General features: G+C 37.3%; 1 protein-coding gene and 1 long non-coding RNA gene across 5 annotated transcripts in view; both read left to right on the top strand.

Annotated features, from left to right (window-relative positions):
- Positions 1-16,983, top strand: part of LOC126736105 (protein 4.1 homolog) — a 51,077-nt gene that overhangs the window by 19,193 nt on the left and 14,901 nt on the right. For all 4 annotated transcript variants that reach the window (XM_050440321.1, XM_050440319.1, XM_050440318.1 and 1 more), the window contains 2 exons: positions 5,795-5,974; positions 10,129-15,729. In XM_050440321.1, the coding sequence (XP_050296278.1) occupies positions 5,795-5,974; positions 10,129-15,729 (5,781 nt within the window). The remainder of the gene's footprint in view (positions 1-5,794; positions 5,975-10,128; positions 15,730-16,983) is intronic.
- Positions 4-5,740, top strand: LOC126736130 (uncharacterized). The gene is made up of 2 exons (XR_007660614.1): positions 4-1,942; positions 1,999-5,740. It is a non-coding gene; the product is annotated as an uncharacterized LOC126736130 (long non-coding RNA).

Genomic DNA, 16,983 nt, shown 5'->3' on the forward strand with positions numbered 1-16,983 from the left:
TTAAAATTTAAAATGCCCACTTGAAACGGTACTAGTTTACTAAATATATTTAATAAACGTAAACTGAAAGACAAACGGATAGCTGTAGTAAACTCTTGTGACTAAGCGAACGGTCGCTGAATTGTATTGATTATTAGCAAGTAAAGATTCGAAAAATTCATCCATTATTCGTAAAAAGACTTTGATAATATTGAAGTGAAAGTTTCACAAATGTAACGTCCGTTGGTTTGGTTACGGCATTATTATACTTCATTTTAAGTACAAAAAACACTTTTGATATAACATACAGGTAAAACTGAAATCGTTTATGGTTATTAAGGGTTTTAGCAGTTTTTACACCAAACTTCTAGGCAGGAGTTTCTGGAAAGCTCACTTTCCCACACCTAATAAAATATCCAAAGATCTATTAGCCAAATTTAAATTAATATTATAGGATTCCTCAAATGAAACTAGATTTTCGGAGACTCTTTTTTTTATTTTAAATCACATTAACTGTAATACCCCTCAGGTGTGTGAAATTTACCATTTTACACAAATTTTCCACACTTACTATTAAAATGTTTATTACAAATACCACCATTTTTTGTAGATGTAGGCTCTATCTATATCCTTGTCCCAGTTTACAAATGAGAGGAGGATGGGAACAAAGTGACATTTTTCTTATATAATTGGACCAATTAAACCCAAAAAACCCTATTTCCAGACACTATTAATAAAATGAGACCATGATATAGAAATAAGAGGAAAAGCTGAATTCTCATTTATATATGGTGGTCTGGAGAATGACTGTGCTTTCTCTGGCCAACTGCCTTAGCTTCTATAACTTTTTCCAGGTTAATGGGGTTTTAAATACCAACGGGGTTGCCTTGGATCTCGTATTTAGTAGCTCAGATTTAATTAGTGTTGAACGTGCAATAGACAAGATTTTTGAGAATAGCTTACACCGTACAGCAATTAGTTTTGACCTTTGTTGTGCAGAAAATTCTGATGATATGATTTATGAGGAATATTTTTATGATTTTGGTAAGGGAGTTTACATAGCATACGATTGCCTTGCTGGGATAGACTGGAATCAATTGTTTTTGGGAGAGACATCTATTGATGTCATAGTTTCAATTTTCTATAATGTGATCTATTCCTCAATGGAAAGGTTTATTCCTCTAAAGAGGTACAAAAGTTCTTCTTTTCCATCTTGGTTTTCTTCAAAGCTTCGCAGTTTGATCATAAGAAACAAATTCACAAAATGTTTAAAATTAGTGGTCAACAGCAGGATTATGATGAATTTGTATTTTTGAGACAACAATGTGAGTACTTAAGAGAGTTGTGCTATCAACAATATATTAATAAGGTGGAAATGAATCTCGCTGGCAACCCAAGGTACTTCTGGTCATATATTCAAAATAAAAGAACTGGTTTTAGTCTTCCCTCCAGAATGACATACAATAACAGGATTAGTATGAATATCTCAGATACTGCAGATATGTTTGCAGAATACTTTTCATCCGTATTCGGATGAGCAAGTCAATGACATTCCATCTTTTGATTTTGATAAATCAATTTGTCTGAGCACTTTAACCCTGGAATGCTATTGTACGTAATATTTACGTGCGGACAGCACTATTTAGCGTGTCACTACAATTTTATTACCTTCTCCCACCTTAGCGCTCAGTAGTGCTTTGAGCGGTCTATTAGGAGTATGACACGCCTGAACTAGTTTGATCTGTGTATTTACAGTGTTGGTTGAAGCCGAATTTCTAAAAGCCGACACGTATTTTTTACGTAGCAATAGTATTAACCGTATTTTATTTAGGACGTAATTTTGACGTGGTAATAGTGATAAGCAGTATTAGATTACCAAAAAATATCTCAAAAAAGTTTAACAGATGTAAGTGGTTAGGTAGTGACTCTGACGATAGCGTAGCCGATCCTAATTTTGCTCCTGGTAAGAACGACATTGAGGAAACGTTTGAGAATAACTTGAAAAACACCTTTTGTTAGCCAGGTACTATTCAAATTTCTAAAAGACGTCAAAACTCTAATATTGTTCAAGCTAGGTTGTCTACCCCAAGTACTTCGGTAAATTTGTTTTTTGCTTTTTAATATATATACACATATATTGTAATGCTTATTTTAGGATAACGTAGTAACGCCTGATGAAGTTACTCACTCTAGACTGCATAGTTGTTCCATAGGTTAAAAATTTACTAGGCAAAAATGGTTGTATGTGGAAAACTTAACCTAAAAAGAGAGGAAAAATACCATCCATAAATATTGATCATATGAGACCAGATCCAACACAAGAGGCTAAGGAATTGCTACAACCAGTTACACACTTTCAGTGATTTTTCCTTGATACACTTTTAAACAAAGTCTTATTTTACACAAATCAGGAAATTATAAGACAAAATAAAAATTATAAAGTGGCATCACAAACTGTATCTGAAACAAATCTGGTGGAACTTAAATCGCTTTTGGGTCCATACATAGTTTCTGCTGCTTTAAAAGACAACCACTTATCAACAAAAGTTTGCTTTAATAAAACTTTTTCAAGCAAGGGACGCTTTGAATTTCTGACTGCGTAAAAGAAGTTACAAACCAGGCACGTACAATTAGTAGGGTTTAGAGGAAAATGTCCTTTTAGGATGTACATTTCAAATAAACTGTCAAAGTATGGTTTAAAAATTGTAATGCTTTGTGATGAGGCGACGAAATATTTAATCAACGCCTCACCATATCTGGGTAAATCAACAAATACATATGGTAAACCATTAGTTGATTTTTTTGTGGAGCAGCTTACGAAGCCTATACATTGAACTACAGGATAATTGGTTTACGTCTGTGCCATTAGTAGATCGGTTTGTAGCAAAACCATTTAGTCTTACGGTAGTGGGCACTATTCGGAAGAATAAAGCCCATCTGCCACTACAAATAATAAAGAAAATAAAAATGAGCGACAAGTTAGAACTACAATTTTTGTATATAGTCACAAAAGTACTTTAGTTTCATATAAAGCAAAGCAAAATAAAACAGTAAATCTTATTTCCAGAATGCACACCACTATTGGAAAAATTAAACCTGATTTAAAAAAGCCATATATTATAGAAACTTACAACTCAACTAAAGGATCAGTTGATACCTTTGATTAAATGTGCCAAAATATGTTATACTAACCGTAAAACTAGACGATGACCTTTCAGTTTTTGTTTTTATAACATGATTAACGTGAAAAACCATTATGTAGAGAAACTTATATATGACTGAACAAGAAAAATATATAGAACCTATTGCAGAGGATAACCAAAGAGAAAAAATTGTTCAACTTGTCCTTCAGCTAAGAGACCTATGACAGTTACCTACTGTCCCAAATGCAAAAAACCGATTTGTGAGGAGCTTCAAATTAAAATATGTCAGTAATGTTTTTAGTTTTTTTCTACCTTTTTTATCCACGTTTAAAAATTTTATGTTCAATATATATTTATAAAAACAGTATTTTTTCAAGTCTTTTATTTTCTGCTTTAAGTAATTAACTTAAGGTAATCCTTTTAAGAGTTTAATGTTTCAAGTATTTTAATATATACGTAAATTTAACGTAGCAATAGTATTAGCAGCCCATGAATTAGCGATAGTATTCCAGGGTTAACTCTGTCAACGCATCAGGATGTTTATGAGGTTATTACTTCCTCTAAGAATAAACTTTGCGCTGGACCAGATGGAATTCCGGCATTCTTCCTAAAGAAATCTGTTTGTGTTCTTACGAAACCAATACTGTTCATTTTTAACAAATCTCTAGGTACTGGTTCTTATCCCACTCTCTGGAAGAGAAGTTTTCTAAAACCCATTTTTAAATCTGGTAGTAGAAATGAAATTTCCAATTATCGGGCTGTGTGTAACCAATCTGAGTTGCCAAAGCTGCTTGACTGCCTGGTCAGTCATAGGATTGCCTGGAGTTTTAAATCTTTATTTAATCCTGAGCAATTCAGATTTATAAAAGGCAGATCTACTGATGCTAATTTGTTGCTGTATGTCAACTACCTTTGGTTGACTCAGGGACTTCAGGTTGACTCAATATATACAGAGTTTTCCAAAGCTTTTGATCGGGTTAACCATGGGGTACTCTTGCAGAAGGTTAGGGCTTTAGGTATTGTGGGGCCTCTTCTTCAGTGGACCTCGGGATTCATCAGAGGTAGAACCCAGATTGTTAATCTTGGAGGTACATGTTCCTCTGAAATTTTGGTGCCATCTGGGGTGCCACAGGGCTCTCACTCGGGCCCTGTTTTGTTTTGCCTCTTTTTGATTGATTTAGTTTGGAAACTTGAAAATTGTTGTGTGCTAATGTTTGCTGATGATGTGAAGCTATTTAGGCCTATCACATCCCTTTCCGATGCTGTGCTCCTGCAAAAAGACCTTAATTTGTTCTTTGATTGGTGCCACTTGAATAGAATGGCCCTTAATATCAATAAGTGCCATAAGATTACTTTGTCTGAGCAAAGAAACCCTATTGCTTTTCTTTATAAAATAAATAATGTAGCAATTGGTGTCAAAATAGAGGTTTCTGACTTAGGAATATTTATTGACTCCGGGTTGTCTTTTAAAAGTCACATCAATCAGGTGACTGGTAGGGCAATGAAAATGCTGGGTTTTATCCAACGGTCTACAACTGATTTGTCTTTGTTTACTTTATTGCTCTCTTGTTAAGCCCATCTTGGAGTATGGCTCAACTGTGTGGTCCTCGTGATATAACTGCTACATTGAGCAAATTGAAAAAACTCAAAATAAATTTTTAAGGGTGGCCTGCTTTTAGATGTGGTTACAGGAGACAGGAGTATTACTATCAGTGCGTCAGGGATAACCTGAACTTACCCACATTAGAGTCACGAAGAACATTACTCAACTTATGTTTTATGGATAAGGTTTTAAATGCTACTATAGATTGTCCCGAGTTATTGTCTCTTTTTAAACTTAGGGTGCCTTCCAGATTGAATAGACAATCAGAAATATTTTCGGTCCCATTCCACCATACCAATTATGGTATTAATGAGCTAATTACACGAATGGCTCGAAGTGCTAATGGTCTGTCAGGACAGATAAGCTTTTTTGACTCTAGGATTACATATTTTAAGGGGTAGTTAACGAATATTATTTCATAGGGGCTTTAATTAATTAACTCATCTGCACCTTTCATTGATTTATAGATAGTTTTGTATCTGAATATATATGTTTGTATGGGTATGCTACGTAACACTTTTGTAAATGGATTCCGTAAATAAATAAATATATCCTTGTCTCATTTTACAAACTAGAGGAGGATAGGAACAAAGTGATATTTTGCTTTTATAGTTGGACCAATTAAGGCCGAAAAACCCTATTTCCAAACAATTGAGACACCATTAACAAATCAACCCGATTTAATACAAGGGGGATGCAGCTATCCAATTGTCTAATTGAAACCAGTACCGTTTCTTACAACCGCTGTATGCGCCGCCGCTGTATATCGAACATTATTACCGCTTGTAAAAGCTTACGGTGGGTGGTTTTTAGCCACACTCTGTATAGTAAATAGTATGACTTTAGTGTTGCCGCTTTCGTTTCTTGTCGAATTATTTATTGTGTGTATAAGCATCTTCTTGGTCTGGCCTGTAACTATTTTATATCGTAAAACGCTTTCTGTCTCTCTTCAACTTCTACTAGAAAAATTTCCAAATTATTCATAAAAATTCTTATGACATAAATTGGAAATGTTTGTGTTACAGAAAATCACCTGATGCTCTTAATAAGTTGATTTTTTTTTGATTAGAAACCTGTGGGGGGTATCGCGGTGTTGCCGTCCGGCGGATTGTTCGGTAAAAAGAAGGACAGAGACAACGAGAAGGACAAGGAGAACCATAGCGATAACGTGCAAAATGGCGGCGATGCCGTTGAACAGTTGAACACGAGCAACGAGAGCGAGAAAACTCCCAAAGACAAGAGGTCCAAGGTACGAATTATTTTTTTTTTTAAATAAATATAATCATGTACAAATACAGTGTATAGTCTAGTCGAGGACTTAGTGTGCTATAGCGGTAGTGCTCTAAATAGTGTGTTTTAATAGTACTGGACATCAGTCTTTTTTTTTTTTTTAAATTGCTCTATTATTAGTTTGGATTGGTACTCATTTGAATTGGGATTAAAATGAATTTTCCATTTTAATGATTATTCCAGGCAATTGAATATCGAGAAAGTCATATGAAATAAAAGCACGTATTCATCAAAAGAAGTAAGCTACTAAAGAAGACACAAGACCTACAAAAAACGTGAACAGATTAAAATCATTAAAACTGAAATTTCAGGTTATTTATTTACAGCAATACAAATAAAGAAATTATCAAACTATAACGATATAACACAGAAAAACCGCATAACCTTAAGAAAAGTTGCACTCTAAAGGCACCTAAGGTGGTATATCTCACTAATAACTTTTTGTTTGGTATTGACCTTTAAAAACAAATTTTAATGTTAGGTATATAGACAGTTAACATTTTTGGAAATTTGAAAGCAAATAGGAACTATATAAGAGAGAGGAAAATAAGTGTTACTTTGAATTATAATTTATTTCAGTATATGCAAATAGAATTTTATTTCTAGACTTATAATTTGAGATTATGTTGTCAAACATCCTGTGGATTATAAACTGCTCATCCTTTAATAGTATTGAATTAGATTAAAAGGGCTTAAAAGGTATCAAGAGCTCTGTAAACCCAACAATTAAGAGTTTCATCAGAGTGTCAGAGTTATTCAGTTTTTGATATATTTAAATCAAGAAATTTAATGTATTATTATATTAATTATTTATTATAGGCATTTTTTAATGATTATTTTTCAAATTTTCTCAACTCCCTGTGCACTAATTAAAAAACCCTGAAATAGGTGTCTATTGAAATTAATTGAACAATTTGTACACCAATTTTCAAATTTCTATCTTTAGTAGTTTTTGAGTTATGAGCATTTTGTGGTGATTTATTATTAAAAAATTCAATTTTTTCACAAAAATTCAAATTTTTTCAACTCCCTGTGCACTAATTAAAAAACGCTGAAATAGGTGTCTAATGAAATTAATTGAGCAATTTGTACACCAATTTTCAAATTTTTGTCTTTAGTAGTTTTTGAGTTATGGGCATTTTGTTGTGGTTTATTATTAAAAAATTCAATTTTTTCACAAAAATTCAAATTTTTTCAACTCCCTGTACACTAATTAAAAAAACGCTGAAATAGGTGTCTAATGAAATTAATTGGGCAATTTGCACACCAATTTTCAATTTTCTATCTCTAGTAGTTTTTGAGTTATGGGCATTTACTGGTGATCTATTATTAAAAAAATAAATTTTTTCAGAAAAATTCAAATTTTTTCAACTCCCTGTGCCCTAATTAAAAAACGCTGAAATAGGTGTCTAATGAAATTAATTGGGCAATTTGCACACCAATTTTCAAATTTTTGTCTTCAGTAGTTTTTGAGTTATGGGCATTTTGTGGTGATTTATTATTAAAAAATTCAATATTTTCAAAAAAATTCAAATTTTTTTAACTCCCTGTGCACTAATTAAAAAACGCTGAAATAGGTGTCTAATGAAATTAATTGGGCAATTTGCACACCAATTTTCAATTTTCTATCTCTAGTAGTTTTTGAGTTATGGGCATTTACTGGTGATTTATTATTAAAAAAATAAATTTTTTCAGAAAAATTCAAATTTTTTCAACTCCCTGTGCACTAATTAAAAAACGCTGAAATAGGTGTCTAATGAAATTAATTGAGCAATTTGTACACCAATTTTCAATTTTCTATCTTTAGTAGTTTTTGAGTTATGGGCATTTTCTGGTGATTTATTATAAGAAAATTCAACTTTTTTACAAAAATTCAAATTTTCTCAACCCCCTGTACACTAATTAAAAAACGCTGAAATAGGTGTCTAATGAAATTAATTGAGCACTTTGTACACCAATTGTCAATTTTCTATCTCTAGTAGTTTTTGAGTTATGGGCATTTTCTGGTGATTTATTATAAAAAAATTCAATTTTTTCACAAAAATTCAAATTTTCTCAACCCCCTGTACACTAATTAAAAAATGCTGAAATAGGTGTCTAATGAAATTAATTGAGCAATTTGCACACCAATTTTCAAATTTCTATCTTTAGTAGTTTTTGAGTTATGGGCATTTTCTGGTGATTTATTATAAGAAAATTCAACTTTTTTACAAAAATTCAAATTTTCTCAACCCCCTGTACACTAATTAAAAAACGCTGAAATAGATGTCTAATGAAATTAATTGAACAATTTGCACACCAATTTTCAAATTTTTGTCTTTAGTAGTTTTTGAGTTATGGGCATTTTGTGGTGGTTTATTATTAAAAAATTCAATTTTTTCACAAAAATTCAAATTTTTTCAACTCCCTGTACACTAATTAAAAAACGCTGAAATAGGTGTCTAATGAAATTAATTGGGCAATTTGTACACCAATTTTCAAACTTTTGTCTTTAGTAGTTTTTGAGTTATGAGCATTTTGTGGTGATTTATTATAAAAAAATTCAATTTTTTCACAAAAATTCAAATTTTCTCAACCCCCTGTACACTAATTAAAAAATGCTGAAATAGGTGTCTAATGAAATTAATTGAGCAATTTGTACACCAATTTTCAAATTTTTATCTTTAGTAGTTTTTGAGTTATGGGCATTTTGTGGTGGTTTATTATTAAAAAAATCAATTTTTTCACAAAAATTCAAATTTTTTCAACTCCCTGTACACTAATTAAAAAACGCTGAAATAGGTGTCTAATGAAATTAATTGAGCAATTTGTACACCAATTTTCAATTTTCTATCTTTAGTAGTTTTTGAGTTATGGGCATTTTCTGGTGATTTATTATAAAAAAATTCAATTTTTTCACAAAAATTCAAAATTTCTCAACCCCCTGTACATTAATTAAAAAACGCTTAAATAGGTGTCTAATGAAATTAATTGGGCAATTTGTACACCAATTTTCAAACTTTTGTCTTTAGTAGTTTTTGAGTTATGAGCATTTTGTGGTGATTTATTATAAAAAAATTCAATTTTTTCAGAAAAATTCAAAATTTCTCAATCCCCTGTACATTAATCAAAAAACGCTGAAATAGGTATCTAATGAAATTAATTGAACAATTTGCACACCAATTTTCAAATTTTTGTCTTTAGTAGTTTTTGAGTTATGGGCATTTTCTGGTGATTTATTATAAAAAAATTCAATTTTTTCACAAAAAATCAAATTTGCTAATTCTTTGTATATTAATTAAAAAACGCTATAATAGCTCTCTCATTAAATTAATTGAGAAATTGGTAGGAAGCTGTCTTATTGCTTAATCTTATTGATCCTGTTGAGGCTGAATCAAAAGTAGGTACCTATATTAATTCGTCCCTTGTTCACATTTGACACTGTACCTTTTTCAATTCACCGAAAGTTGCTTTCATGAGATAATTTAATTTTTAGGGTCTTTAGGTTCAATTAGGGACTTACGTATTAAAGAGGGAAAAAAACAACTATAGGGAATTAATTTAACACTTATTACAATTTTTTATTTGCTAATGAATGTAAACATTGTTAACTGTACATTCGCATCTTAATAGTCAGTGAGCGAGATACGTCTTGCACAAGTTTTCAAAAGGTAATCGGTTTTTCTGTTATCGTCATAGTAATTAATTTGTAGTTTTGTTCCGTTTTAATTTCTATTGTTCTAAAGAAACAATCTGGCATTGAAATTTTAATGATTTTAACTTGTTTACTTTTTTTGTAGGTCTACGGTAGGCAGATATTATAGTACATAATATATAGCTCCTTACTGTGAATACGTGTTTTTATTTCTTTTGACAATATAGAACTGACAAAATATATTATTCTTCCAAGTCTAGACTACCTGGAAAAACATAAATAATTGACTCTTCCAGGTAGTTGAGTTTCTGAATGCCTGGAATAATAAATTGTTCTTCGATACATAATTGAGCCATCTGCATAATTTCCCTATCGCCCAATAAAAATTTGTACCATCTCAAGAGAGTAAAATGGCCTCTTTCTCAAGTAGTCGTTGTGCATGTATTAAGCATGTTCCTTTGCTTCTCTCCCTCATCTAGAGCCCCGGCTTCTTGTTCGGCAAAAAGGAGAAATCCCCCAAAGAAAAACAGGAAAAAGAGAAACTTACCGGACAAGAAAACGACCGGGGGAAATCCCCGCAGCAACTACCCGGATACACCAAAGAGTACGACTACGAGGCGCAGGAACAACCCGCGAGTCCCCGCAAACCCTTTACCAAAGGTTTCAGCTACGAAAAATCCCCCACGGCGTCCAAGGGGGATCCGGACAACCAGCAGAGCCCTAATACCAAAAGGGCCACCGCGACCGCTTTCAATTACGCCCCTGGGGGGGATGTGATCGAAAAGTTGAGGAGGCACGACCCCAAAGCGGACACAGCGGCGTTTTTAGCGGGAGAACAGTACGAAAGGGAACCGAAGGCTGCCCCGATTGTCTTAGGTGGAGTGAAAAAGAGGCCGATCGAGTTATTCGTGGTCACCGGACCGAGGGACCCTAAAACCGGGCGAGTTGACTTGGACCATGCCACCTCCGAAACCACTTTGGGGCAACAAAACGTTGATACCGGCCTAATTGATTGCAAATACGGCTTAATAGATCCGTCTAATGGTACGGTTATTATAACCGATCCGGTGCAAGGACAGAAGGAGGTCGTCCAGGGGTACATAGACCCTATCACTAAACAAATCGTCATTACCTCAGGCTCGGTTATCGACCCGAAGACTGGCAAGAAAACCTCAAACCTAAGCCAAATCATCGCAATTCGTGGAGAGGATAAAACCGCTAGGAAACCGATAGGGGGCCAACCCAAGAAACGTCTGATCAAAGTCACAGTAACAACCGCGAAAAAAGACCCTAAAACCAACCGAATAGAAGCGGAACGCGGCTACGTGGAAACCATCGATGCCATACTGGACCCCTTAACCGGAGAAATCAGCACGAAGTACGGCCTCATTGATCCTAAAAACCGGAAAATCACCCAGAAAAACATCTCGCACCCCATCACCATCGACGACCACCTCAACCAAATCACTTTAGAAGAGTCAGTGGTGGACCCCAGGACGTCCAAACCGGACCCCACGCTGGCCCAACTGTTCAAACTAGGCCCTCACGGCGACTCCGTGGTCCCAATCACAGCGGTGACCGCGAAAAGAGACCCGAAAACGGGCCAACTGGACCCCACGCAGGCCCACAAAGAAACCACCAACGGGAAAATCGACCCACGCAACAACCTCTTGGTCACCAAATACGGCACCGTGGACGCCAACAAGAAAACCATCAGAAGCAAAGAGGCGAAAACCGGAAAAGTCGAGGAGCATCCGGTGCAATTCGACGCCAGTGATAACGTCATCGTCCTTTCGGGGGTCGTTGACCCCAAAACCGGCCTCAGGGACAACAACCTCAGCCAAATCCTGCAGGTGGCCAAAGAACTTGAACCCGAGGTGCTCATAACCTCCATATCCGGCAAAGTGGACAAGAAGGGTCTTGACCCTAAAACGGTTTCCCCGGCAGAACAAACCGGCGGCCTCTACGATCCTGCCTCAAACAAAATCTACACGAAATACGGAGTTTTCGATCCTCTCAGTGAAACTTTAAGCGTGACCGACCCTAAAACCGGCAAAACCGAACTGAAGCAAGGCCATAGAGACCCCGCGACCGGCGAAGTACTTTTCAAAGGCCTAGTGAACCCAAAAACCAATAAAGTCGACAACTCTTACGGCAGAACCATCAGGGTCTCCTTGAAAGAACCCCAAGCGGACCCGAGCGTCCTTGAGGACCCCAAGCCAGAAAAACCCCAGCCAACCAAACTCACTGCAAAGGAGCGCAACAAAGTGATCAAACTGATGGTCATCACGGTCAAAAAGGACCCTAAAACGGGCCTTTTGGACCTCGAAAACGGCCACGTGGACCAGTCGGCCGGCATCTTACACCCCTCCGGAGAAATCGACTCCAAGTACGGCCTAATTGACCCCAACAAAGGGCAAGTGATCATCACTGACCCAGCCACCGGTAAACAGGAAACCGTTCAGGGCCATATCGACCCCACTTCCGGCCAAATAGTCCTTTTAAACGGCCCGGTAATCGATCCGAGAACGGGCCAAAAAGACCCTAACGCCGGCCAAGTGATCACTATCGTAGGCGACTACGGTCAGAGCGTTGAACCAAAAACCCCGGTGAAATACGCTCTAACAAGCCACCCGATCCCCAAGAAACGTCTCGTAAAGATCCTGGTGATCACCAGCAAAAAAGACCCCAAAACGGGCAAATTCGACCCGGAAAAGGGGGCGGTCGAGAAACTGACCGCGACAATTGACCCCGTAAGCGGCATCATCGAGTCAAAATACGGAAAAATCGATCCGCAGAACGGCAAAGTGATCCAGAAAGACAAGTCGGGTAAAACCACCGTGACCCCGATCAGCATCGACCCGAGCACCGGGCAAATATTCATCAACGACAACATCGTGGACCCCAAAACCGGCAAAGTGGATCCCAGTTTGTCTCAAGTGATTAACGTGGTGGATCCCCAGCATCCTGCCGTTACCATTACAACTGTGACCGCGAAAAAAGACCCCGCGGGTAAAATCGATCTGGGCAACGCTCATACTGAGGTGACAAACGGGAAAATCGTCCCGGAATCCGGGGAAATCGTCACCAAACAGGGCACCATCAACTTGAAACTGATGCGAATCTTCTCCAGAGATCCCAAGAGCGCGATCATGCAAGAGAGACCCATTAGCGTCGATAAGGATGACAACATCATCGTGTCCACCGGGGTGGTGGACCCTAAGACCCATAAAACTGACCCCAGTATGGTCCAAATCATTCAAATCGGCCCGGAAGTCGATCCCGAAATTGAAATTAAAACTTATGTGGGCAAATTGGACCATAAGAGGAACATTATTGATTCCAAGGGGGCCCATATAGACTCCTCTCCAGGTTTATATGACCCTGACAAGAACAAAATTTATACGAAGTATGGACACTTAGACCCGGTGAATGAAACCTTAACAATTATTGATCCAAAATCGGCGAAATCGGAGGTGCGCGCTGGTCATATTGACCCCAACACCGGCGAGTTGGTCTTTAAAGGCGGCTTCCATAACCCAAAAACTGGAAAAATTGATAAAGACTTTGCTAGGGCCCTGTCGGTGCATATAACTGAGCCAGTTATAGACCCAGTAACCTTACAGCAGCCTCTGCAAAAAGACCAGGTAAAACCCCAAAAGGTGATCACCGCGAAACCGGAAAAAACCCCAGTCAAGGAAGTTATCACGGGGATCCTTCACCCGATAGCCAAACACCGCATAGTGAAAATCATGGTGATCACCGCACGTAAAGACCCCAAAACTGGCCACGTGGACATCGAGCATGGCACAGTCGAGCATATTACCGGGGTCCTGGACCCCTCCACCGGTTTTGTCGAGACCAAGTATGGCCAATTGGACCCCACCACCGGTTCCTTGATATGCAACGACCCCACCACCGGACAACGAGGCATAATACCCGGAAAAGTCGATCAATCTACGGGGCATATTATTATTAACGGGGGTCCGGTGGTGGACCCGAACACCGGCAAACCGGACCCCAATTTAGGGCAAGTGTTCGCCGTGGTAGGGCTGAAACAAGCGCAAGAGCCTCATGCGGCTCCCATACCTAAAAAGCGCATGATTCGGATCACCGTGATCACCACCAAAGTGGATCCTAAAACTGGCAAAGCGGACATTGAAAGGGGCCAAGTGGAACAATCCACGGCCCTATTGAATCCAGAAACTGGCCTAATAGAGTCCAAGTACGGCCTTATTGACCCTAAGAATGGCAAAGTAATCATAAACGACCCTAAAAGTGGTAAAGTGGATGCTCGGGTGGCCCAAGTTAACGATGCCAATGGTCAAATTATATTGGCCAGTGGGGTGGTGGACCCGAAAACCGGAAAAATCGATAACAGCCTCAACCAGATTATTAGCATCTCGGGGCAAAACGACCCTGCGATTGAAATAACCACTATAACAGCCAAAATTGACCCCAAAACCGGTTTGATTGACACGAATAACGGCCAAATGGAGAACTCGAAAGCGAAGAAGAACGCTGCCACCGGAGATATCGAAACCAAATATGGCACAATCAACTTAAAGCTGTTAAGAATCACTACTACCGACCCCAAGACGGGCAAAAAAGAGTCCAGGGCGATCCAGATAGACCCCGAGGGGAACATTTTGGTGCCCACTGGGGTCAGGGACCCCAAAACGGACACCATTAACCCCGATCTGGTGCAGCTAATCAAGCTGGGCCAGGAGGTGGATCCCGAGGTGCAAGTCTTAACCTTCGTAGGCAAAGTGGACCCCAAGAAAAACCTCATCGATTCAAAGAACGCCCTTGCAGAAATCTCCAACGGCTTGTACAATCCCTCCACCCACCGGATCGACACTAAATATGGCCAAATCGACCCGGTCAAAGCCACTTTAACTCACATAGACCCAAAAAGTGGCAAACACGAGATCAGACAGGGAGTGGTAGACCCTACGACGGGACAGTTGCTCTTTAAAGGTGGTTTCACCAACCCTAAAACCGGTAAACCGGACCCTAATTATGGCAGACTGATGGGCATACTGATAACTGACCCCAAAGTGAACTCCAAAGGGGAGATCGTTAAAAGGGACCCCAAGTCGGTGAGAATCGACACGAAATCAAACCAAATTTGGGTGTTCGATTACAACGACCCCATTAGTAAAGAGGACGTATTTACCACCGGTAATGTGGACCCGACCACCGGTTACGTCACGGCCGTATACGGCTACGTGGACCCGAAAACCGGTCAAATCAGCAAAGTGTCTCAAAACTGCACCAAGATCCAACCGGAAACCAGTCAAATATTCACCAGAACCAACCAGGTGGACGACACCGGGGCCCCGCTGTACTCCGTATCGGAAATCGATCCCGCCTCGGGGCAAATCTACACGAAATACGGCAAAATCGACCCGAGAACCGGGAAAATGATCATCGTGCGGATTTATTTGATCACCCAAAACGACCCCAGTGGCAAAGTAAAGGAAATCGACCCTCGAGACTGTCAATTCGACGAGAAAACTGGACGCATAATCAATGTGACCACGCAAACCGTATATATCTACAGCATGGTCGATCCGAAAACCGGAAAAATCGTGCAAGTGGATGCAAACGATCCGCTGGTGAAAAGTGCCAACACCAAGATCACCCAAGTGCTAACCCTGTCGGGTGAAATCGACCCCGTAACAGGGAAAATTCACACCGAATGGGGTCACATCGACCCACAAACGGGGGATATCGATCCGAAAACCGCTCGCAAAGACCCGGTGACCGGGGAGTTGATCCTGAATTACGCCCAAATCGATCCGAGTCATTTTAAGGATCTGAAGGACTCGAAGATTATTTTTGAGGAGAGGACGGGAGAGGGTGGTGAGGACACCAGTGATGAGGAGTTGAATGAGTACGCCACCGAGAAGTTGAAGGGGTTGCCTAACGTCAAAGGGGTGACTACTCCTGTTATTGTTAAGACGACTACAAAACAGATCATCACGAAGGACAAGGATGGGGTTACGCAGAACGTCGAGGAACGAGTGGAAGACGGAAGAACTGGCGAAATTAAAGTGTCCACATCGATTAATAAGGTAATTTATTTTAAGTTTTTTTATTGAGTGTTTATACATTTTAGTAAAATCGTTGTTTGTTTTCAGTTCGGTCCTTTTTTGTTGTTTTTTCTTATATTTTTTGGTTATTTGTTCTCTTCTGTTTGTTAAATTACGTTTGTTTTACTAACGTGTATAAACACTGGACGTAATGGCATTTGGTTTGCGCTCATATGGCTAACCCTGCTAAAATGTACTTCTATATAGTTTGGAGAAAAAGTGTTGGTTTTTAGCGTTGCCAGACTTTCAATATGGCGGAATAATTTTGGACACTTAAAGGCGACGAGTTTAAAGCCATTGAATATGGAAATTCGTTTTTCGGTTAATTTGAAAATGGTGATCGAGTTTTTGGGAAAAGAATGTTTTTTTTTTTTGTATTTTTATGTCATATCAAGAATTATAAAAAAAGGGTCATTATTAGACAAAAAAATAAATTAATCAATTAAAAGAAATTCTTCAATTCAATAAAATAAAATAGAAATTCAAAAAATTCCTTAAATTGAAAAAAATCGAATGTCTTGAACTTAAAGAAGAATTCATCAGAACTTTTTAAATTAAAGAAATTCCTAAAATTCAATAAATCCAAAAATTCAAAAGTTTCCTTCTCCAAACTTCAAAGTAAAAAATTTAAACTAAAAATGAATGATGAAAACTATTAAAATGAAGTATTCCTTGAATTGGAAGAAAAAAAAATAAAATTTAAAGAAAGAAACTCGCATTTATTAAACTGGAAAAAACTCAAATTCAAAAAAAATCATCAAAATATTCTTTTTTTTTTAATTATCTTGAATTTGAAAAAAAATCATTGAATTAAAAAAGAAACTCTCAAATTAAAAGAAAAAAAACTGAAAAAAATTGGAAAAATTCATAGAACTAAAAAAATACACGAATTCAAAAACAGAAAATCACATTTGAAAATAAAAAGTTCAAATTCAAAAAAAAAACTTAAATTTAAAGAAGGAAACATGTTCAGGAGACATGACATGACAAAAAAATATTCTCAAAAAAATTTTTTTTTTCAAAATTTTGGTAATTTTTCGGAAAACCCTAAAACAGGTGTCAATTTTATAAAAGAATCTGTATACAAATTTTAAAATGTATCTGTTGGCTGTTTTTTGAGTTATGAATATTGTGTGAATTTTTGGAAAAAATAATATATTCCCTTATTAACTTTACATTCAATAAAGTGCAAAAAACTATTGCATTAAAAGAAACTAAATTAAAAAAAAAATCAAA

This window comes from Anthonomus grandis, chromosome 5 (genome assembly GCF_022605725.1).
Source record: "Anthonomus grandis grandis chromosome 5, icAntGran1.3, whole genome shotgun sequence".
In the NCBI taxonomy this organism is placed as follows: Eukaryota; Metazoa; Arthropoda; class Insecta; order Coleoptera; family Curculionidae; genus Anthonomus; species Anthonomus grandis.